The 24,744-nt window shown below is 45.0% G+C and overlaps 1 protein-coding gene across 2 annotated transcripts in view; it reads right to left on the reverse strand.

The window, feature by feature from the left end:
* Window positions 1-24,744, reverse strand: part of LOC139387053 (rho GTPase-activating protein 29-like) — an 88,198-nt gene that overhangs the window by 18,615 nt on the left and 44,839 nt on the right. For both annotated transcript variants that reach the window (XM_071133033.1, XM_071133032.1), the window contains 8 exons: window positions 18,627-18,776; window positions 18,451-18,515; window positions 18,175-18,285; window positions 16,671-16,751; window positions 13,030-13,185; window positions 5,947-6,084; window positions 5,558-5,730; window positions 1,508-1,668 (listed from right to left, as the gene is read on the reverse strand). In XM_071133033.1, the coding sequence (XP_070989134.1) occupies window positions 1,508-1,668; window positions 5,558-5,730; window positions 5,947-6,084; window positions 13,030-13,185; window positions 16,671-16,751; window positions 18,175-18,285; window positions 18,451-18,515; window positions 18,627-18,776 (1,035 nt within the window). The remainder of the gene's footprint in view (window positions 1-1,507; window positions 1,669-5,557; window positions 5,731-5,946; window positions 6,085-13,029; window positions 13,186-16,670; window positions 16,752-18,174; window positions 18,286-18,450; window positions 18,516-18,626; window positions 18,777-24,744) is intronic.

The raw sequence follows: 24,744 nt of genomic DNA on the forward strand, positions 1-24,744 counted from the left end.
ACCTTGTGTTGGGTAGAGGTACTGTACCTTGTATTGTGTTGGGTAGAGGTACTGTACCTTGTGTTGGGTAGAGGTACTGTACCTTGTGTTGGGTAGAGGTACTGTACCTTGTGTTGGGTAGAGGTAGTGTACCTTGTGTTGGGTAGAGGTACTGTACCTTGTGTTGTGTAGAGGTACTGTACCTTATATTGTGTTGGGTAGAGGTACTGTACCTTGTATTGTGTTGGGTAGAGGTACTGTACCTTGTGTTGGGTAGAGGTACTGTACCTTGTGTTGGGTAGAGGTACTGTACCTTGTGTTGGGTAGAGGTACTGTACCTTGTGTTGGGTAGAGGTACTGTACCTCATATTGTGTTGGGTAGAGGTACGGTACCTTGTGTTGGGTAGAAGTACTGTACCTTGTGTTGTGTTGGGTAGAGGTACTGTACCTTGTGTTGTGTTGGGTAGAGATACTGTCCCTTGTGTTGGGTAGAGGTACTGTACCTTGTGTTGGGTAGAGGTACTGTACCTTGTGTTGGGTAGAGGTACTGTACCTTGTGTTGTGTTGGGTAGAGGTACTGTACCTTGTGTTGGGTAGAGGTACTGTACCTTGTGTTGTGTTAGGTAGAGGTACTGTACCTTGTGTTGTGTTGGGTAGAGGTACTGTACCTTGTGTTGGGTAGAGGTACTGTACCTTGTATTGTGTTGGGTAGAGGTACTGTACCTTGTATTGTGTTGGGTAGAGGTACTGTACCTTGTGTTGGGTAGAGGTACTGTACCTTGTGTTGGGTAGAGGTACTGTACCTTGTGTTGGGTAGAGGTACTGTACCTTGTGTTGGGTAGAGGTACTGTACCTTGTGTTGGGTAGAGGTACTGTACCTTGTGTTGTGTAGAGGTACTGTACCTTATATTGTGTTGGGTAGAGGTACGGTACCTTGTGTTGGGTAGAGGTACTGTACCTTGTGTTGTGTTGGGTAGAGGTACTGTACCTTGTGTTGGGTAGAGGTACTGTACCTTGTGTTGTGTTGGGTAGTGGTACTGTACCTTGTGTTGTGTTGGGTAGAGGTACTGTACCTTGTGTTGTGTTGGGTAGAGGTACTGTACCTTGTGTTGGGTAGAGGTACTGTACCTTGTATTGTGTTGGGTAGAGGTACTGTACCTTGTGTTGGGTAGAGGTACTGTACCTTGTGTTGGGTAGAGGTACTGTACCTTGTGTTGTGTTGGGTAGAGGTACTGTACCTTGTGTTGGGTTGGGTAGAGGTACGGTACCTTGTGTTGGGTTGGGTAGAGGTACGGTACCTTGTGTTGGGTAGAGGTATTGTACCTTGTGTTGGGTTGGGTAGAGGTACGGTACCTTGTATTGTGTTGGGTAGAGGTACTGTACCTTGTGTTGGGTTGGGTAGAGGTACTGTACCTTGTATTGTGTTGTGTAGAGGTACTGTACCTTGTGTTGGGTAGAGGTACTGTACCTTGTATTGGGTAGTGGTAGAGGTTTTGTTTACTACTATTGTCTGACTGTGTCTCTGTACCTTGTATGTCCGTGGCGCTGTTGGACCTTTCCTCAGGTCGTGACCCCAGAGGACTATCCACCTCGTCGCCACTCAGGACATCACCGGAGATGAGGGACACCTGGGACAGGTTACTATGGGAACTGGTGCTGCCCGTTGAACGCTTGTTGAACACAGGAAACCTGGAGGGGGAGGCAGACAGACTGTTAAATATTAACTTGGAGGGGCAAGTTTAAGGTCGATGGCCGTGCCCCCACTGAAGTCAAATTAGCATATTAAGAAAATTCCCATAAACATGTGTCAGTTTAAGATACAGTATCTGTTGTTTTTTGTTGCATTGAATGCGTTTCTATCCACCAAATACGCCTTTGTCACACTTTAGCATCTGCGGTGAAAGTTTGTTTGTCAGACTAAATCTGTCTTCTCACAAAATCGTCAGGTCACGTTCAAAATGGCTTGACCTGCTTTACGAACCCTTGGGACTCGTCTGAAGTCGATACAGCTCATCTGCCAACTTCTGTCTGTCGTGTCCAAACAGTTTGAGAATATTTCCCCCTAGGACGCCCACAGGCCTCCCAGCAGCAGCAACAACAGGATGAGGACTACCCTGGCTTGTACAGTGCATTCGGAAAGTATTCAGACCCCTTGACTTTTTCCACATTTTGTTACGTTGCAACCTTTTCCCCTCATCAATCTACACAAAATACCCCATAATGACATCACAATACCCCATAATGACATCACAATACCCCATAATGACATCACAATACCCCATAATGACATCACAATACCCCATAATGACATCACAATACCCCATAATGACGTCACAATACCCCATAATGACATCACAATACCCCATAATGACATCACAATACCCCATAATGACGTCACAATACCCCATAATGACATCACAATACCCCATAATGACATCACAATACCCCATAATGACAAAGCGAAAACAGTTTTTTTTAGACATGTTTGCAAACGTATTAAAAATAAAACAGAAATACCTAATTTACAGGGCCTCCCGAGTGGAGCCGCGGTCTAAGGCACTGCATCGCAGTGCTATAAGCGTCCCTTTAAACCCAGGGTTCGATCCCAGGTTGTGTCGCAGCCGGCCGCCCACCGGCCCAGTGTCATCCGGGTTAGGGGAAGGAATGTTCTAGTCCCATCGCGCTCTAGAGAGGTGGCAGGCCGGGCGAATGCACGCTGTACGGTGTTTCCTTCCTTCCTCATGTCCTTTGTGTGGCTGGATTCCTGGTTAAGCGAGCAGTGTGTAAAAAAAGCAGTGCGGCTTGGCAGGACCGTGTTTTGGCTCTCGACCGTCGACTCCCCCGAGTCCGTATGGGAGTTGCAGTGACGGGACAAGAGTAGTCATTTAGGCAGGTTATCTTAGTGTTCTTGGGCCCAGGGACTATGGTGTTCTGCTTGAAACATGTTAGTATTACAGACTCGGACAGGGAGAGGTTGAAAATGTCAGTGAAGACACTTGCCAGTTGGTCAGCGCATGCTCGGAGAATACGTCCTGGTAATCCGTCTCGCCCTGCGGCCTTGTGAATGTTGACCTGTTTAAAGGTCTTACTCACATCGGCTATGGAGAGTGGGATCACACAGTTGTCCGGAACAGCTGGTGCTCTCATGCATGCTTCAGTGTTGCTTGCTTTGAAGTGAGCATATTACTCATTTAGCTCGTCTGGTAGGCTCGTGTCACTGGGCAGCTCGCAGCTGTGCTTCCCTTTGTAGTTTGTAATAGTTTGCAGGCCCTGCCACATAAGACGAGCATTGGAGCCGGTGTAGTATGATTCAATCTTAGTCCTGTATTGACGCTTTGCCTGTTTGATGGTTCGTCAGAGGGCATAGCGGGATTTCATATAAGCATCAGGGTTAGAGTCCAGCTTTTTGAAAGCTGCTGCTCTACCCTTTAGATCAGTGTGTCCTGTAGTTTAGCATCTGCTTCATCTGACCATTTTTTTTATAGACCGAGTCACTGGTACTTCCTGCTTTAGTTGTTGCAAATTCTGAGGCTGGTAACTCTAATGAACTTATCCTCTGCAGCAGAGGTAACTCTGGGTCTTCCTTTCCTGTGGTGGTCCTCATGAGAGCCAGTTTCATCATAGTGCTTGATGGTATTTGTGACTGCACTTGAAGAAACTTTCAAAGTTCTTGAACTTTTGGACTTGGTCTTTCACCAAATAGGGCTATCTTCTGTATACCACCCCTACCTTGTCACAACACAACTGATTGGCTCAAACGCATTAAGAATGAAAGAAATTCCATAAATGTACTTTTAAGACGGCACACCTGTTAATTGAAATGCATTCCAGGTGACTACCTCATGAAGCTGGTTGAGAGAATGCCAAGAGTGTGCAAAGCAGTCATCAAGGCAAAAGGTGGCTATTTGAAGAATGTCAAATATAAAATATATTTTATACTTTTTGGGTTACTACATGATTCCAGTTTTGATGTCTTCACTATTATTATACAATGTAGAAAATAGTAAAAATGAAGAAAAACCCTTGAATATACCTAAAACTTTTGACCGGTATTGGACATACATTGGACAGATGTAGACAGACAGTTGGTAAAACGTTATGTTTGGCGTAAAAGCAACACAGCTCATCACCCTGAACACACCATCCCCACTGTCAAACATGGTGGTGGCAGCATCATGGTTTGGGCCTGCTTTTCTTCAGCAGGGACAGGGAAGATGGTTAAAATTGATGGGAAGATGGATGGAGCCAAATACAGGACCATTCTGGAAGAAAACCTGATGGAGTCTGCAAAAGACCTGAGACTGGGACGGAGATTTGTCTTCCAACAAGACAATGATCCAAAACATAAAGCAAAATCTACAATGGAATGATTCAAAAATAAACATATCCAGGTGTTAGAATGGCCAAGTCAAAGTCCAGACCTGAATCCAATCGAGAATCTGTGGAAAGAACTGAAAACTGCTGTTCACAAATGCTCTCCATCCAACCTCACTGAGCTCGAGCTGTTTTGCAAGGAGGAATGGGAAAACATTTCAGTCTCTCGATGTGCAAAACTGATAGAGACATACCCCAAGCGACTTACAGCTGTAATCGCAGCAAAAGGTGGCGCTACAAAGTATTAACTTAAGGGGGCTGAATAATTTTGCACGCCCAATTTTTCAGTTTTTGATTTGTTAAAAAAGTTTGAAATATCCAATAAATGTCGTTCCACTTCATGATTGTGTCCCACTTGTTGTTGATTCTTCACAAAAAAATACAGTTTTATATCTTTATGTTTGAAGCCTGAAATGTGGCAAAAGGTCGCAAAGTTCAAGGGGGCCGAATACTTTCGCAAGGCACTGTACATAGACATGGAATCACTCAATCCCTTTAAGAAACATCGATTTAATCACTCAAGTAGAGCGCTGAACTTTTTGAGCTAGTTCAAAACGCTGAGCCAGAATCCCACACTCAATCTACTGTGCTACATTCAGTGCTCTCCACAGTTATTTCCTCAGGAAGGGCTCGAATTCAACTCTCTCCCTACTACTCTCTCTCTCTCCCTACTCTCTCTCCCTACTACTCTCTCTCCCTACTCTCTCTCCCTACTACTCTCTCTCTCCCTCCCTACTCTCTCTCCCTAACTCTCTCTCCCACAAACCCCTCACACCCCTTCTAGCTCTCTTTCTCTCTCTGTCTCATAGTGTTACTCTGTGAGAAGTCAGTACTACAGTGCACGGACAGTGACAGAACATGGAAGACAATGGGAGGTGATGAGGGAAAAGGCGCCAGTCCACAATCAAACTGAAAACTGTTTTCATTTTCTCTCCGATTCTGTTTGTGTCTCTAGCAAACAAACAAAAAAAAAAGTGAAACTGTAATGAAACACCTGGTTAAACGTTAGGACTTGACGAAAACAAAACAATGACTGAAGACTAAACTTTGACCTTTAGTGAACCTTGACGTAGGACTTCTAAGTCCCCCAAAAAATCAAAATGGAGCACAAATCTATATTTAGTGTACTGGCGAGGTCTTTGAGGTCTTTCCAATGCCATTTGAGACGAAGCCTAAGTATGTAAGTGAGTATAAGTCGACTAACCGTTCGTCAACGGAGAAGGACTCCATGTGTATCTGATCTTTGGGAAGATTACGGACAAACTCGGCGTATCTCTGTCCAGGCTCGTACATCTTAGCGTTTTCACACAGGGCCTGGTAGTGGCCGGGGAGAGACACGGTCTGGGCCTGCTGCAGCTGGAGCCAGTTGACTGTCACCTGGAGAAAGAGGGAGGGAGAGGGGGAAAGTTAGAATGCTTTCAAATAGGATTTACGGCATTTTGCCCGTTAAAAAAAACAACAACAACATTGGACAATGTTTATATATGACACCCTTATATACAGACCCATTTTTATGACATCCAGTCACATAACCTCTGGAGCTATACTCATGTCAAGCCTGGCTCCTGATACTCTGAAGAGACTATAACTTACAGCTTTGAGTGTGAGGTCACACTGAGTCACCAGTTCTCTGATCTGAGTGAGGATGTCTGTCTTGGTGCTGGCCAGCACTGCCCTCCTGGCCCCTGCATCAGTTACACAGGATCTGTACTGGTCTCTGGCATCCTCAGCCTGAGATAGAGAGAGAGAGAGGGGAATAACAGGCTCTGTACTGGTCTGGCATCCTCAGCCTGAGAGAGAGAGAGAGAGAGAGACAGAGGGGGGGGGGGGGGGATAGCAGGCTCTGTACTGGTCTGGCATCCTCAGCCTGAGATAGAGAGAGGGGAATAACACACTCTGTACTGGTCTGGCATCCTCAGCCTGAGATAGAGAGGAGAATAACACACTCTGTATTGGTCTGGCATCCTCAGCCTGAGAGAGAGAGAGAGAGAGAGAGAGAGGGGAATAGCAGGCTCTGTACTGGTCTGGCATCCTCAGCCTGAGATAGAGAGAGAGAGAGAGGGGAATAACAGGCTTTGTACTGGTCTCTGGCATCCTCAGCCTGAGAGAGAGAGAGAGAGAGAGAGAGGAATAACAGGCTCTGTACTGGTAGAGAGAGGGGGAGAGGAATGGCAAAACCTGTTATTATCTGAATGAGTGTGGATCTATCTCAACTGTTATTATCTGAATGAGTGTGGATCTATCTACCTATTCAATTCTTTCAGAACTACGCAAGAGCCTTGGGGGCCTTCTAACAAGCTAGTTACACATCAGCCGTACAGGGGTAGAGATCAGTAACACAGGGGGTATAGAGATCAGTAACACAGGGGGTATAGAGATCAGTAACACAGGGGGTATAGAGATCAGTAACACAGGGGGTATAGAGATCAGTAACACAGGGGGTATAGAGATCAGTAACACAGGGGTATAGAGATCAGTAACACAGGGGGTATAGAGATCAGTAACACAGGGGGTATAGAGATCAGTAATACAGGGGGTATAGAGATCAGTAACACAGGGGGTATAGAGATCAGTAACACAGGGGGTATAGAGATCAGTAACACAGGGGTATAGAGATCAGTAACACAGGGGGTATAGAGATCAGTAACACAGGGGGTATAGAGATCAGTAACACAGGGGGTATAGAGATCAGTAACACAGGGGGTATAGAGATCAGTAACACAGGGGGTATAGAGATCAGTAACACAGGGGTATAGAGATCAGTAACACAGGGGGTATAGAGATCAGTAACACAGGGGGTATAGAGATCAGTAATACAGGGGGTATAGAGATCAGTAACACAGGGGGTATAGAGATCAGTAACACAGGGGGTATAGAGATCAGTAACACAGGGGTATAGAGATCAGTAACACAGGGGGTATAGAGATCAGTAACACAGGGGGTATAGAGATCAGTAACACAGGGGGTATAGAGATCAGTAACACAGGGGGTATAGAGATCAGTAACACAGGGGTATAGAGATTAGTAACACAGGGGGTATAGAGATCAGTAACACAGGGGGTATAGAGATCAGTAACACAGGGGGTATAGAGATCAGTAACACAGGGGGTATAGAGATCAGTAACACCGGGGGTATAGAGATCAGTAACACAGGGGTATAGAGATCAGTAACACAGGGGGTATAGAGATCAGTAACACAGGGGGTATAGAGATCAGTAACACAGGGGGTATAGAGATCAGTAACACAGGGGTATAGAGATCAGTAACACAGGGGGTATAGAGATCAGTAACACAGGGGGTATAGAGATCAGTAACACAGGGGGTATAGAGATCAGTAACACAGGGGTATAGAGATTAGTAACACAGGGGGTATAGAGATCAGTAACACAGGGGGTATAGAGATCAGTAACACAGGGGGTATAGAGATCAGTAACACAGGGGGTATAGAGATCAGTAACACAGGGGTAGAGATCAGTAACACAGGGGGTATAGAGATCAGTAACACAGGGGGTATAGAGATCAGTAACACAGGGGGTATAGAGATCAGTAACACAGGGGTATAGAGATTAGTAACACAGGGGGTATAGAGATCAGTAACACAGGGGGTATAGAGATCAGTAACACAGGGGTAGAGATCAGTAACACAGGGGGTATAGAGATCAGTAACACAGGGGGTATAGAGATCAGTAACACAGGGGTATAGAGATTAGTAACACAGGGGGTATAGAGATCAGTAACACAGGGGGTATAGAGATCAGTAACACAGGGGGTATAGAGATCAGTAACACAGGGGGTATAGAGATCAGTAACACAGGGGGTATAGAGATCAGTAACACAGGGGGTATAGAGATCAGTAACACAGGGGGTATAGAGATCAGTAACACAGGGGGTATAGAGATCAGTAACACAGGGATATAGAGATCAGTAACACAGGGGGTATAGAGATCAGTAACACAGGGGGTATAGAGATCAGTAACACAGGGGGTATAGAGATCAGTAACACAGGGGGTATAGAGATCAGTAACACAGGGGGTATAGAGATCAGTAACACAGGGGGTATAGAGATCAGTAACACAGGGGTATAGAGATCAGTAATACAGGGGGTATAGAGATCAGTAATACAGGGGTATAGAGATCAGTAACACAGGGGGTATAGAGATCAGTAATACAGGGGTATAGAGATCAGTAACACAGGGGTATAGAGATCAGTAACACAGGGGGTATAGAGATCAGTAACACAGGGGGTATAGAGATCAGTAACACAGGGGGTATAGAGATCAGTAACACAGGGGGTATAGAGATCAGTAACACAGGGGGTATAGAGATTAGTAACACAGGGGTATAGAGATCAGTAACACAGGGGGTATAGAGATCAGTAACACAGGGGGTATAGAGATCAGTAACACAGGGGGTATAGAGATCAGTAACACAGGGGGTATAGAGATCAGTAACACAGGGGTATAGAGATCAGTAACACAGGGGTATAGAGATCAGTAACACAGGGGTATAGAGATTAGTAACACAGGGGGTATAGAGATCAGTAACACAGGGGGTATAGAGATCAGTAACACAGGGGGTATAGAGATCAGTAACACAGGGGGTATAGAGATCAGTAACACAGGGGGTATAGAGATCAGTAACACAGGGGGTATAGAGATTAGTAACACAGGGGGTATAGAGATTAGTAACACAGGGGGTATAGAGATCAGTAACACAGGGGGTATAGAGATCAGTAACACAGGGGGTATAGAGATCAGTAACACAGGGGGTATAGAGATCAGTAATACAGGGGGTATAGAGATCAGTAACACAGGGGGTATAGAGATCAGTAACACAGGGGGTATAGAGATCAGTAACACCGGGGGTATAGAGATCAGTAACACAGGGGGTATAGAGATCAGTAACACAGGGGGTATAGAGATCAGTAACACAGGGGGTATAGAGATCAGTAACACAGGGGGTATAGAGATCAGTAACACAGGGGGTATAGAGATCAGTAACACAGGGGGTATAGAGATCAGTAACACAGGGGGTATAGAGATCAGTAACACAGGGGGTATAGAGATCAGTAACACAGGGGTATAGAGATCAGTAACACAGGGGGTATAGAGATCAGTAACACAGGGGTATAGAGATCAGTAACACAGGGGGTATAGAGATCAGTAACACAGGGGTATAGAGATCAGTAACACAGGGGTATAGAGATCAGTAATACAGGGGTATAGGGATCAGTAATACAGGGGTATAGAGATCAGTAATACAGGGGTATAGGGATCAGTAATACAGGGGGTATAGAGATCAGTAACACAGGGGGTATAGAGATCAGTAACACAGGGGGTATAGAGATCAGTAACACAGGGGGTATAGAGATCAGTAACACCGGGGGTATAGAGATCAGTAACACAGGGGGTATAGAGATCAGTAACACAGGGGGTATAGAGATCAGTAATACAGGGGGTATAGAGATCAGTAATACATGAATATAAAGATCAGTAACACAGGGGTATAGAGATCAGTAACACAGGGGTATAGAGATCAGTAATACAGGGGTATAGAGATCTGTAATACAGGAATATAGAGATCTGTAATACAGGAATATAGAGATCAGTAATACAGGAATATAGAGATCCGTAACACAGGGGGTATAGAGATCAGTAACACAGGGGGTATAGAGATCAGTAACACAGGGGGTATAGAGATCAGTAACACAGGGGTATAGAGATCAGTAACACAGGGGGTATAGAGATCAGTAACACAGGGGGTATAGAGATCAGTAACACAGGGGGTATAGAGATCAGTAACACAGGGGTATAGAGATCAGTAATACAGGGGGTCTAGAGATCAGTAACACAGGGGTATAGAGATCAGTAACACAGGGGTATAGAGATCAGTAACACAGGGGTATAGATCAGTAACACAGGGGTATAGATCAGTAACACAGGGGTAGAGATCAGTAACACAGGGGTATAGATCAGTAACACAGGGGTAGAGATCAGTAACACAGGGGTATATAGATCAGTAACACAGGGGTATAGAGATCAGTAACACAGGGGTATAGATCAGTAACACAGGGGTAGAGATCAGTAACACAGGGGTATAGAGATCAGTAACACAGGGGTATAGATCAGTAACACAGGGGTAGAGATCAGTAACACAGGGGTATAGAGATTAGTAACACAGGGGTAGAGATCAGTAACACAGGGGTATAGGGATCAGTAATACATGAATATAGAGATCAGTAACACAGGGGGTATAGAGATCAGTAACACAGGGGTATAGAGATTAGTAACACAGGGGTATAGAGATCAGTAACACAGGGGGTATAGAGATCAGTAACACAGGGGTATAGAGATTAGTAACACAGGGGTAGAGATCAGTAACACAGGGGGTATAGAGATCAGTAACACAGGGGTATAGAGATTAGTAACACAGGGGTAGAGATCAGTAACACATGGGGTATAGAGATCAGTAACACAGGGGTATAGAGATTAGTAACACAGGGGTAGAGATCAGTAACACAGGGGGTATAGAGATCAGTAACACAGGGGTATAGAGATTAGTAACACAGGGGTAGAGATCAGTAACACAGGGGTATAGGGATCAGTAATACATGAATATAGAGATCAGTAACACAGGGGGTATAGAGATCAGTAACACAGGAATATAGAGATCAGTAACACAGGAATATAGAGATCAGTAACACAGGGGGTATAGAGATCAGTAACACAGGAATATAGAGATCAGTAACACAGGGGTATAGAGATCAGTAACACAGGGGTATAGAGATCAGTAACACAGGGGGTATAGAGATCAGTAACACCGGGGGTATAGAGATCAGTAACACAGGGGTATAGAGATCAGTAACACAGGGGGTATAGAGATCAGTAACACAGGGGTAGAGATCAGTAACACAGGGGTAGAGATCAGTAACACAGGGGTATAGAGATCAGTAACACAGGGGGTATAGAGATCAGTAACACAGGGGTAGAGATCAGTAACACAGGGGTATAGAGATCAGTAATACAGGAATATAGAGATCAGTAATACAGGAATATAGAGATCAGTAACACAGGAATATAGAGATCAGTAATACAGGAATATAGAGATCAGTAACACAGGGGGTATAGAGATCAGTAACACAGGGGGTATAGAGATCAGTAACACAGGAATATAGAGATCAACCCAGGAGGAAAACACCGTACACCTGGCGACCGTGTCAGCGTGAACGGACCCGGCCCGCCACAGGAGTCACTAGAGAGCGATGGGACGAGGAAATCTCGGCCTGCCAAACCTTCTACTAACCCGGACGACGCTGGGCCAATTGTGCGCCGCCTCATGGGTCTCCCAGTCACGGCCAGCTTTGACACAGCTTGGGATCGAACCCGGGTCTGTAGTGCTGCCTCAAGCACTGCGATGCAGTGCCTTAGACCGTTGTGGCACTCGGGAGGCCCCCCCAAATTGATTTTAACGAACAATTGGTCCCCCCAAAAATGCAGACCTCCGTTGAACTTCAAAATCCCGATGTGGCCCTTGATCCAAAAAGTTTGCACACCCTAATCTATGGATTCCACATTACTGGGAATACAAATATGCATCTGTTGGTCACAGATACCTTAAAAAAGGTAGGGGCATGGATCAGAAAACCAGTCCGTATCTGGTGTGACCACCATTTGCCTCATGCAGCATGACACATCTCCAGCTCTGTTCACAACATTGACATCAGCAAACCGCTCGCCCACAAGATCTGCCATCTGCCCGGTACAGTAGAAACCGGGATTCATCCCTAAAGAGCCCAATTCTCCAGCTTGCCAGTGGCCATCGAAGGTGAGCATTTGCCCACTGAAGTCGGGTTTTGATGCCGACCTGCAGTCAGGTCAAGGCCCTGGTGAGGATGAAGAGGACGCGGATGATCTTCCCTGAGACGGTTTCTGACAGTTTGTGCAGAAATACTTTGGTTGTGTAAACCCACAGTCTCATCAGATGTCCGGGTGGCTGGTCTCAGATGATCCAGCTGGTGAAGAAGCCGGATGTGGAGGTCCTGAGCTCGTGTCTGCGGTTGTGAGGCCGGTTGGACGTACTTCCAAATTCTCCAAAACGACGTTGGAGGCGGCTTGTGGTAGAAAAATTAACATTCAATTCTCTGGCAACAGCTCTGGTGGACATTCCTGCAGTCAGCATGCCAATTGCACGCTCCCTCAAAACTTCAGACTTCTGTGGCAAAACTGCACATTTTAGAGTGGCCTTTTATTGTCCCCAGCACAAGGTGCACCTATGTAATTATCATACTGTTTAATCAGCTTCTTGAAATGCTGCCCCTGTCAGGTGGATTAATTATCTTGGCAAAGGAGAAATACTCACTAACAGAATATGTAAACAAATTTGTGCAAAACATATGAGAAAAAAAGATTTTGGTGCCTATGGAACATTTCTGGTATGTTTTATTTCAGCTCATTAAACATCAGTATATTTCTCTCCTCATACCTTCTGAAGAGCCTCCTCCTCCAGTTTCTCCCCTCATACCTTCTGAAGAGCCTCCTCCTCCAGTGTCTCCCCTCATACCTTCTGAAGAGCATCCTCTTCCAGTTTCTCCCCTCATACCTTCTGAAGAGCCTCCTCCTCCAGTTTCTCCCCTCATACCTTCTGAAGAGCCTCCTCCTCCAGTTTCTCCCCTCATACCTTCTGAAGAGCCTCCTCCTCCAGTTTCCTCTTCTTGTCCAGCTGTTTGGACTGTTCCTCCTGGGAGCGGCTGGCTGAGGACTGGGCCTTGTGGTACTCGTCTCTCCTCTGGACCTGGGTCCACCGAGCCTTACGCAGAGCCGCCTCGGACTCTTGCTAAGGAGGAGAGGGGAGGATACAGGTGGACAGGTAGACACACTGTGTGTTATAGGGAGGATACAGGTAGACAGGTAGACACACTGTGTGTTATAGGGAGGATACAGGTGGACAGGTAGACACACTGTGTGTTATAGGGAGGATACAGGTAGACAGGTAGACACACTGTGTGTTATAGGGAGGATAGAGATAGACAGACTGTGTGTTATAGGGAGGTTACAGGTAGACAGGTAGACACACTGTGTGTTATAGGGAGGATAAAGGTAGACACACTGTGTGTTATAGGGAGGATACAGGTGAACAGGTAGACACACTGTGTGTTATAGGGAGGATACAGGTAGACACACTGTGTGTTATAGGGAGGATACAGGTAGACAGGTAGACACACTGTGTGTTAAATGGGAGGATACAGGTAGACAGGTAGACACACTGTGTGTTATAGGGAGGATACAGGTGGACAGGTAGACACACTGTGTGTTATAGGGAGGATACAGGTAGACAGGTAGACACACTGTGTGTTATAGGGAGGATACAGGTAGACAGGTAGACACACTGTGTGTTATAGGGAGGATAGAGATAGACAGTTAGACACACTCTGTGTTATAGGGAGGATACAGGTAGACACACTGTGTGTTATAGGGAGGATACAGATAGACAGGTAGACACACTGTGTGTTATAGGGAGGATACAGGTACACAGACTGTGTGTTATAGGGAGGATACAGATAGACAGGTAGACACACTGTGTGTTATAGGGAGGATACAGGTAGACACACTGTGTGTTATAGGGAGGATACAGGTAGACAGGTAGACACACTGTGTGTTATAGGGAGGATAAAGGTAGACACACTGTGTGTTATAGGGAGGATACAGGTGAACAGGTAGACACACTGTGTGTTATAGGGAGGATACAGGTAGACACACTGTGTGTTATAGGGAGGATACAGGTAGACAGGTAGACACACTGTGTGTTAAATGGGAGGATACAGGTAGACAGGTAGACACACTGTGTGTTATAGGGAGGATACAGGTGGACAGGTAGACACACTGTGTGTTATAGGGAGGATACAGGTAGACAGGTAGACACACTGTGTGTTATAGGGAGGATACAGGTAGACAGGTAGACACACTGTGTGTTATAGGGAGGATAGAGATAGACAGTTAGACACACTCTGTGTTATAGGGAGGATACAGGTAGACACACTGTGTGTTATAGGGAGGATACAGATAGACAGGTAGACACACTGTGTGTTATAGGGAGGATACAGGTACACAGACTGTGTGTTATAGGGAGGATACAGATAGACAGGTAGACACACTGTGTGTTATAGGGAGGATACAGGTAGACACACTGTGTGTTATAGGGAGGATACAGGTAGACAGGTAGACACTGTGTTATAGGGAGGATATGGGTAGACACACTGTGTGTTATAGGGAGGATACAGGTAGACAGGTAGACACACTGTGTGTTGTAGGGAGGATACGGGTAGACACACTGTGTTATAGGGAGGATACAGGTGGACAGGTAGACACACTGTGTGTTATAGGGAGGATACAGGTGGACAGGTAGACAGACTGTGTGTTATAGGGAGGATACGGGTAGACACACTGTGTTATAGGGAGGATACAGGTGGACAGGTAGACACACTGTGTGTTATAGGGAGGATACAGGTAGACAGGTAGACACTGTATTATAGGGAGGATACGGGTAGACACACTGTGTGTTATAGGGAGGATACAGGTAGACAGGTAGACACACTGTGTGTATTAGGGAGGATACGGATAGACACACTGTGTTATAGGGAGGATACAGGTGGACAGGTAGACACACTGTGTGTTATAGGGAGGATACAGGTGGACAGGTAGACACACTGTGTGTTATAGGGAGGATACAGGTGGACAGGTAGACACACTGTGTGTTATAGGGAGGATACAGGTGGACAGGTAGACACACTGTGTGTTATAGGGAGGATACAGGTGGACAGGTAGACACACTGTGTGTTATAGGGAGGATACGGGTAGACAGGTAGACACACTGTGTGTTACAGGGAGGATACAGGTAGACAGACTGTGTTATAGGGAGGATACAGGTAGACACACTGTGTGTTATAGGGAGGATACAGGTACACAGGTAGACAGGTGTGTTATAGGGAGGATACAGGTAGACAGGTGTGTTATAGGGAGGATACAGGTAGACCGGTGCACAGGTACACAGGTGTGTTATAGGGAGGATACAGGTAGACAGGTGTGTTAAAGGGAGGATACAGGTACACAGGTCTGTTATAGGGAGGATACAGGTAGACAGATGTGTTATAGGGAGGATACAGGTACACAGGTAGACAGGTGTGTTATAGGGAGGATACAGGTAGACCGGTGCACAGGTACACAGGTGTGTTATAGGGAGGATACAGGTAGACAGGTGTGTTATAGGGAGGATAGAGATAGACAGGTAGACAGACTGAGTTATAGGGAGGATATAGGTAGACACACTGTGTGTTATAGAGAGGATACAGGTGGACAGGTAGACACACTGTGTGTTATAGGGAGGATACAGGTGGACAGGTAGACACACTGTGTGTTATAGGGAGGATACAGATAGACAGGTAGACACACTGTGTGTTATAGGGAGGATACAGGTAGACAGGTAGACACACTGTGTGTTATAGGGAGGATACAGGTGGACAGGTAGACACAGTGTGTGTTATAGGGAGGATATAGGTAGACAGGTAGACACACTGTGTTATAGGGAGGATACAGGTAGACAGGTCTGTTATAGGGAGGATACAGGTAGACAGGTGTGTTATAGGGAGGATACAGGTAGACAGGTGTGTTATAGGGAGGATACAGGTAGACAGGTGTGTTATAGGGAGGATACAGGTAGACAGGTCTGTTATAGGGAGGATACAGGTAGACAGGTGTTTTATAGGGAGGATACAGGTACACAGGTAGACAGGTGTGTTATAGGGAGGATACAGGTAGACAGGTGTGTTAAAGGGAGGATACAGGTAGACAGGTGTGTTAAAGGGAGGATACAGGTAGACAGGTATGTTATAGGGAGGATACAGGTAGACAGGTATGTTATAGGGAGGATACAGGTAGACAGGTGTGTTAAAGGGAGGATACAGGTAGACAGGTGTGTTAAAGGGAGGATACAGGTAGACAGGTGTGTTAAAGGGAGGATACAGGTAGACAGGTGTGTTATAGGGAGGATACAGGTAGACAGGTGTGTTAAAGGGAGGATACAGGTAGACAGGTGTGTTATAGGGAGGATACAGGTAGACAGGTGTGTTAAAGGGAGGATACAGGTAGACAGGTGTGTTAAAGGGAGGATACAGGTAGACAGGTGTGTTAAAGGGAGGATACAGGTAGACAGGTATGTTATAGGGAGGATACAGGTAGACAGGTGCACAGGTACACATGTGTGTTAAAGGGAGGATACAGGTACACACACAGAGAAAACAGCAGAGGGACAGAAGTCTCACATACCATTTTCTTCTGTTCTCTCTGCCACTGCTCCTTGATGTCTTTCCTCAGTTTGTCCAGCTCAGTCTTTCTGGACAACAGCGGCTAGAGGACGCACAAAGAGGCACCAACTATAGTATAGTGTACATTCCATTATATCACATCACTTTCCCACAAATTACTTTGAACCCAAATGATACATTGTTGCCTTGTCAGAGACAAGATCATTCTCTACCTGATTGTGAGTCTTGAAGTTCTGTTGGCACCTATAAAGACTGTCAATGACCCCTATAAAGACTGTCGTTGACACCTATAAAGACTGCCGTTGACCCCTATAAAGACTGTCACTGACCCCTATAAAGACTGTCACTGACCCCTATAAAGACTGTCACTGACCCCTATAAAGACTGTCACTGACCTCTATAAAGACTGTCACTGACCCCTATAAAGACTGTCACTGACCCCTATAAAGACTGTCACTGACCCCTATAAAGACTGTCACTGATCCCTATAAAAAGACTGTCACTGACCCCTATAAAGACTGTCACTGACCCCTATAAAGACTGTCACTGACCCCTATAAAGACTGTCAGTGACCCCTATAAAGACTGTCACTGACCCCTATAAAGACTGTCACTGACCTCTATAAAGACTGTCACTGACCCCTATAAAGACTGTCACTGACCCCTATAAAGACTGTCACTGACCCCTATAAAGACTGTCACTGATCCCTATAAAAAGACTGTCACTGACCCCTATAAAGACTGTCATTGGCCCCTATAAAGACTGTCACTGACCCATATAAAGACTGTCACTGACCCCTATAAAGACTGTCACTGACCTCTATAAAGACTGTCACTGACCCCTATAAAGACTGTCACTGATCCCTATAAAAAGACTGTCACTGACCCCTATAAAAAGACTGTCACTGACCCCTATAAAGACTGTCACTGACCCCTATAAAGACTGTCATTGGCCCCTATAAAGACTGTCACTGACCCCTATAAAGACTGTCACTGACCCCTATAAAGACTGTCAGTGACCCCTATAAAGACTGTCACTGACCCCTATAAAGACTGTCACTGACCCCCATAAAGACTGTTACTGACCCCCATAAAGACTGTCACTGACCCCTATAAAGACTGTCACTGACCCCTATAAAGACTGTCACTGACCCATATAAAGACTGTCAGTGACCCCTATAAAGACTGTCACTGACTCTTATAAAGACTGTCATTGACACCTAGAAAGACTGTCACTGACCCCCATAAAGACTGTCACTGACCCCCATAAAGACTGTCACTGACCCCTATAAAGACTGTCACTGACCCCTATAAAGACTGTCAGTGACCCCTATAAAGGCTGTCACTGACCCCCATAAAGACTGTCACTGACCCCTATAAAGACTGTTACAGACCCCCATAAAGACTGTCACTGACCCCTATAAAGACTGTCACTGACCCCTATAAAGACTGTCACAGACCCCTATAAAGACTGTCGTTGACCCCTATAAAGACTGTCATTCGTACCTGTATGAATTTGTTGGTCTGCAGGCCAGTGGCAGTCTGCAGGAGGAGTTGGCTGTACTCAATGTCATTCTTAAATGTAGAAATATAGATATCTCTGAACGGCAGATAGTCCTGTGGGCCAGACGAACATACGGAAAACATATCAGTAGTCACATTCTATGTTGATGTTGATGTGTGCACTGTGAGTTCAGGAGGGTTAACCTATGTTTAGTTTAAAGCTTACATTTTATGTCTGTGTTTGTGTGACTATGGTTAAAATCAGATAAAAGATATTACCTGTTGACTCGCGAGCGTCTTTGCAGATTCTGCCATTTTGGCATAACTTTTGGCACATTCAATGTCTGGGGGAAGACATAGCAGATAAGTCAGTGTGAATGTGTGATTGGATTGTTGGTTGTGGTGATATGTGTGTGTCTGTATGCGCGCTTGCGTTTGTGCGTTTCTTAACTAACCCAGTCCCAGGCGTTTGTCGACCCAGGCCAGCAGATCCTTGGTGTACTTGGACCAGGCCTTGGCATAGAGCAGAGCTGACTCCACCCCGCTGTCGTTCTTCTGCAGGATCACGTCAACTTCCTCCTCTTTAGACAGCGCCACCTCTGGGCCTGGAGAGGTAATACAGGAGGATCAAGGTAGGACGGAGAAGATTTGATTTATTTATTTTATTTTACCTTTATTTAACTAGGCAAGTCAGTTAAGAACAAATTCTTATTTTCAATGACGGTCTAGGAACAGTGGGTTAACTGCCTGTTCAGGGGCAGAACGACAGATTTTTACCTTGTCAGCTCGGGGTTTGAGCTTGCAACCTTCCGGTTACTAGTCCAACGCTCTAACTACTAGGCTGCCCTGCTGCCCCAAGATGCTGATTTTGGGTCAGTTTTTTTTTGCATTTTCCCCCACTAAATGGTCAAGGTTAGGATTAGGGGAGGGGAAGCTGATCCCAGATCTGTACCTAGGGGAAAGGTCAAACTGGAGCTATAGCGTGCTATTGTTATTACACATGACTGTTTTTCCCCAGGGCGGTTTTCCTATCCACATGACCTAACCAAGACATTCTGGACCCATGTAAGTACTGTACGAAGTGAGGACAAGGTACTACACACTCTGTTTCAATCCCAGAGGCTAGCTACATGTCCATTTATATGAGAATAACTAATAAAGCGAACTACAAGTTTCAAGTTGAATTAGTGTGTTTCATTAATTATTAATTTGTTTAGTTAGTATGTATCGGGATACACATGGTATACACCGTCCAACTAAATTCTAACTGCAGATTCCTTCTCTACAGCGCAACGATAATAAGAAATAATAATAACAGATAAAAATAGGAGCATAAAGTGAATGGCTCAGTAGAATAGAATAAAAACATTTCTGCATAAGTATAAATGTTTGTCTTCAGGAACAGACAAGACGCGCTCCCTCCTCAGGAACAGACAAGACGCGCTCCCTCCTCAGGAACAGACAAGACGCGCTCCCTCTTCAGGAACAGACAAGACGCGCTCCCTCTTCAGGAACAGACAAGACGCGCTCCCTCTTCAGGAACAGACAAGACGCGCTCCCTCTTCAGGAACAGATAAGACGCGCTCCCTCTTCAGGAACAGACAAGACGCGCTCCCTCTTCCTGTATATAGCCATGGTACTCCCTGTATATAGCCATGTTACTGTTACTTATTGTGTATTTATTCTTCATCTTCATATTATATGTCTATTATCATTGTTGGGAAGGGCCCGTCAGTCAGCATTTCCCTGTTAGTCTACACCTGTTGTTTACCAGGGAGCCTTCAGTCAGCATTTCACTGTTAGTCTACACCTGTTGTTTACCAGGGAGCCTTCAGTCAGCATTTCACTGTTAGTCTACACCTGTTGTTTACCAGGGAGCCTTCAGTCAGCATTTCACTGTTAGTCTACACCTGTTGTTTACCAGGGAGCCTTCAGTCAGCATTTCACTGTTAGTCTACACCTGTTGTTTACCAGGGAGCCTTCAGTCAGCATTTCACTGTTAGTCTACACCTGTTGTTTACCAGGGAGCCTTCAGTCAGCATTTCACTGTTAGTCTACACCTGTTGTTTACCAGGGAGCCTTCAGTCAGGATTTCACTGTTAGTCTACACCTGTTGTTTACCAAGGGCCCTTCAGTCAGCATTTCACTGTTAGTCTACACCTGTTGTTTACCAAGGGCCCTTCAGTCAGCATTTCACTGTTAGTCCACACCTGTTGTTTACCAAGGACCCTTCAGTCAGCATTTCACTGTTAGTCTACACCTGTTGTTTACCAAGGACCCTTCAGTCAGCATTTCACTGTTAGTCCACACCTGTTGTTTACCAAGGGCCCTTCAGTCAGCATTTCACTGTTAGTCTACACCTGTTGTTTACCAGGGACCCTTCAGTCAGCATTTCACTGTTAGTCTACACCTGTTGTTTACCAAGGACCCTTCAGTCAGCATTTCACTGTTAGTCCACACATGTTGTTTACCAAGGGCCCTTCAGTCAGCATTTCACTGTTAGTCTACACCTGTTGTTTACCAAGGACCCTTCAGTCAGCATTTCACTGTTAGTCCACACCTGTTGTTTACCAAGGGCCCTTCAGTCAGCATTTCACTGTTAGTCTACACCTGTTGTTTACCAGGGACCCTTCAGTCAGCATTTCACTGTTAGTCTACACCTGTTGTTTACCAAGGACCCTTCAGTCAGCATTTCACTGTTAGTCTACACCTGTTGTTTACCAAGGACCCATCAGTCAGCATTTCCCTGTTGGTCTACACCTGTTGTTTACCAAGGACCCATCAGTCAGCATTTCACTGTTAGTCTACAGCTGTTGTTTACCAGGGACCCTTCAGTCAGCATTTCACTGTTAGTCTACACCTGTTGTTTACCAAGGACCCATCAGTCAGCATTTCACTGTTAGTCTACAACTGTTGTTTACCAGGGACCCTTCAGTCAGCATTTCACTGTTAGTCTACAGCTGTTGTTTACCAAGGACCCTTCAGTCAGCATTTCACTGTTAGTCTACACCTGTTGTTTACCAGGGACCCTTCAGTCAGTCAGCATTTCACTGTTAGTCTACACCTGTTGTTTACCAAGGACCCATCAGTCAGCATTTCCCTGTTGGTCTACACCTGTTGTTTACCAAGGACCCATCAGTCAGCATTTCACTGTTAGTCTACAGCTGTTGTTTACCAGGGACCCTTCAGTCAGCATTTCACTGTTAGTCTACACCTGTTGTTTACCAAGGACCCATCAGTCAGCATTTCACTGTTAGTCTACAGCTGTTGTTTACCAGGGACCCTTCAGTCAGCATTTCACTGTTAGTCTACACCTGTTGTTTACCAAGGACCCTTCAGTCAGCATTTCACTGTTAGTCTACACCTGTTGTTTACCAAGCATTTCACTGTTAGTCTACAGCTGTTGTTTACCAAGGACCCTTCAGTAAGTGATTCACTGTTAGTCTACAGCTGTTGTTTTACGAACCACGTGATGTAGGGAACACGGTGCCATGTGGATAACACATGTTTTCCATCTCTCAGACAAAACCATTTCTAAACAGCTAAAGAATGTCAGCTATTTGGAGGAAAACCCTACACCCTACAACCCCATCACTATAACTACAGTTCTCTGAAGGAGGGAAACGAGGTACAACACAACTAATGGGAGGGATCCGTGCTTTTCCGACTTCGATTGAAGAATTAAAATCACACCTGACAAGGCCAAAGAAATCCCCGACCTCGCTGGGAAGCCCCCCCCCCCGCCTTCCACAGGTGATAACCCATGAGGCTTTCGATTCACTCAATCAATTCAGTATCGCTCTTCACCCGAGCCCACAACCCGGCGGCACGGGGCCAAACATGCGGCGAAACCTCATTTTACCTCCTTCAGGGAACAGTAGATTTAGTCATAACTTTACGTTATTTTCCTGTCGGTACTCTCGGGTACAACACAACCCAGGGGGGAATGGAATCCCGCCCAAAGCCGTAACCAACGGATACCAAATGAAACGGGCCGTGGCAGACCGGCCACACCTCCACCCAACAAGATGTGGTAGTCGTGATATTGTACACGCTGTGGGCAGTCTAATGATCCTCTTCTGTCCCTGCTGTAAACACACTGTGGGCAGTCTAATGATCCTCTTCTGTCCCAGCTGTAAACACACTGTGGGCTGTCTAGTGACCCATCTTCTGTCCCAGCTGTAAACACACTGTGGGCTGTCTAGTGACCCATCTTCTGTCCCAGCTGTTAACACACTGTGGGCTGTCTAGTGACCCATCTTCTGTCCCAGCTATAAACACACTGTGGGCTGTCTAGTGACCCATCTTCTGTCCCAGCTGTAAACACACTGTGGGCTGTCTAGTGACCCATCTTCTGTCCCAGCTGTAAACACACTGTTGGCTGTCTAATGATCCTCTTCTGTCCCAGCTGTAAACACACTGTGGGCTGTCTAGTGACCCATCTTCTGTCCCAGCTGTAAACACACTGTTGGCTGTCTAATGATCCTCTTCTGTCCCAGCTGTAAACACACTGTGGGCTGTCTAGTGACCCATCTTCTGTCCCAGCTGTAAACACACTGTGGGCTGTCTAGTGAACCATCTTCTGAGTGAAACAAGAGTGAAGGGTGAAACAAGAAGAAGAGAGAAACTAGAAGGAGAGAAACAAGGAGAGAAACAAGAAGAGAGACACAAGTAGAAGAGTGAAACAAGAAGACGAGAGAAACAAGAAGAGAGAAACAAGAAGAAGAGAGAAACAAGAAGAGTGAAACAAGAAGAAAAGTGAAACAAGAAGAAGAGTGAAACAAGAAGAAGAGTGAAACAAGAAGAGTGAAACAAGAAGAAGAGTGAAACAAGAGAGAAACAAGAAGAAGAGTGAAACAAGAAGAGTGAAACAAGAAGAGAGAAACAAGAAGGAGAGAGAAACAAGAGTGAAACAAGAAGAGAGAAACAAGAAGAAGAGAGAAACAAGAGTGAAACAAGAAGAGTGAAACAAGAAGAAGAGTGAAACAAGAAGGAGAGAAACAAGAAGGAGAGAGAAACAAGAAGAAGAGTGAAACAAGAAGGAGAAACAAGAAGAGTGAAACAAGAAGAGAGAAACAAGAAGAAGAGAGAAACAAGAAGGAGAGAGAAACAAGAAGGAGAGAAACAAGAGTGAAACAAGAAGAAGAGTGAAACAAGAAGAAGAGTGAAACAAGGAGAGAAACAAGAAGGAGAGAGAAACAAGAAGAAGAGAGAAACAAGAAGGAGAGAGAAACAAGAAGGAGAGAGAAACAAGAAGAAGAGAGAAACAAGAAGAAGAGTGAAACAAGAAGAGTGAAACAAGAGAGAAACAAGAAGAAGAGAGAAACAAGAAGAAGAGTGAAACAAGAAGGAGAGAGAAACAAGAAGAAGAGTGAAACAAGAAGAAGAGAGAAACAAGAAGGAGAGAGAAACAAGAAGGAGAGAGAAACAAGAGTGAAACAAGAAGAAGAGTGAAAAAAAGAAGAGTGAAACAAGAAGAAGAGTGAAACAAGAAGAAGAGTGAAACAAGAAGAAGAGTGAAACAAGAAGAAGAGTGAAACAAGAAGAAGAGTGAAACAAGAAGAAGAGTGAAACAAGAAGAAGAGTGAAACAAGAAGAAAAGTGAAACAAGAAGAAGAGTGAAACAAGAAGGAGAGAGAAACAAGAGTGAAACAAGAAGAGAGAAACAAGAAGAAGAGAGAAACAAGAGTGAAACAAGAAGAAGAGTGAAAAAAAAGAAGAGTGAAACAAGAAGAAGAGAGAAATAAGAAGAAGAGTGAAACAAGAAGAAGAGAGAAACAAGAAAAAGAGTGAAACAAGAAGGAGAAACAAGAAGAGTGAAACAAGAAGAGTGAAACAAGAAGAGTGAAACAAGAAGAGTGAAACAAGAAGAGAGAAACAAGGAGAGAAACAAGAAGAGTGAAACAAGAAGAAGAGAGAAACAATAAGAAGAGAGAAACAAGAAGAGTGAAACAAGAAGAAGAGTGAAACAAGAGAGAAACAAGAAGGAGAGAGAAACAAGAAGAAGAGTGAAACAAGAAGAGAGAAACAAGAAGAAGAGAGAAACAAGAGTGAAACAAGAAGAGAGAAACAAGAAGAAGAGAGAAACAAGAGTGAAACAAGAAGAAGAGTGAAAAAAAAGAAGAGTGAAACAAGAAGAAGAGTGAAACAAGAAGAGTGAAACAAGAAGAAGAGAGAAACAAGAAGAAGAGAGAAACAAGAAGAAGAGAGAAACAAGAGTGAAACAAGAAGAAGAGAGAAACAAGAAGAAGAGAGAAACAAGAAGAAGAGAGAAACAAGAAGAGTGAAACAAGAAGAGTGAAACAAGAAGGAGAGAAACAAGAAGGAGAGAGAAACAAGAAGAAGAGTGAAACAAGAAGGAGAAACAAGAAGAGTGAAACAAGAAGAGTGAAACAAGAAGAGTGAAACAAGAAGAGTGAAACAAGAAGAGAGAAACAAGGAGAGAAACAAGAAGAGTGAAACAAGAAGAGAGAAACAATAAGAAGAGAGAAACAAGAAGAGTGAAACAAGAAGAAGAGTGAAACAAAAGAGAAACAAGAAGGAGAGAGAAACAAGAAGAAGAGTGAAACAAGA

Source organism: Oncorhynchus clarkii, chromosome 28 (assembly GCF_045791955.1).
Source record: "Oncorhynchus clarkii lewisi isolate Uvic-CL-2024 chromosome 28, UVic_Ocla_1.0, whole genome shotgun sequence".
Lineage (NCBI taxonomy): Eukaryota > Metazoa > Chordata > Actinopteri > Salmoniformes > Salmonidae > Oncorhynchus > Oncorhynchus clarkii.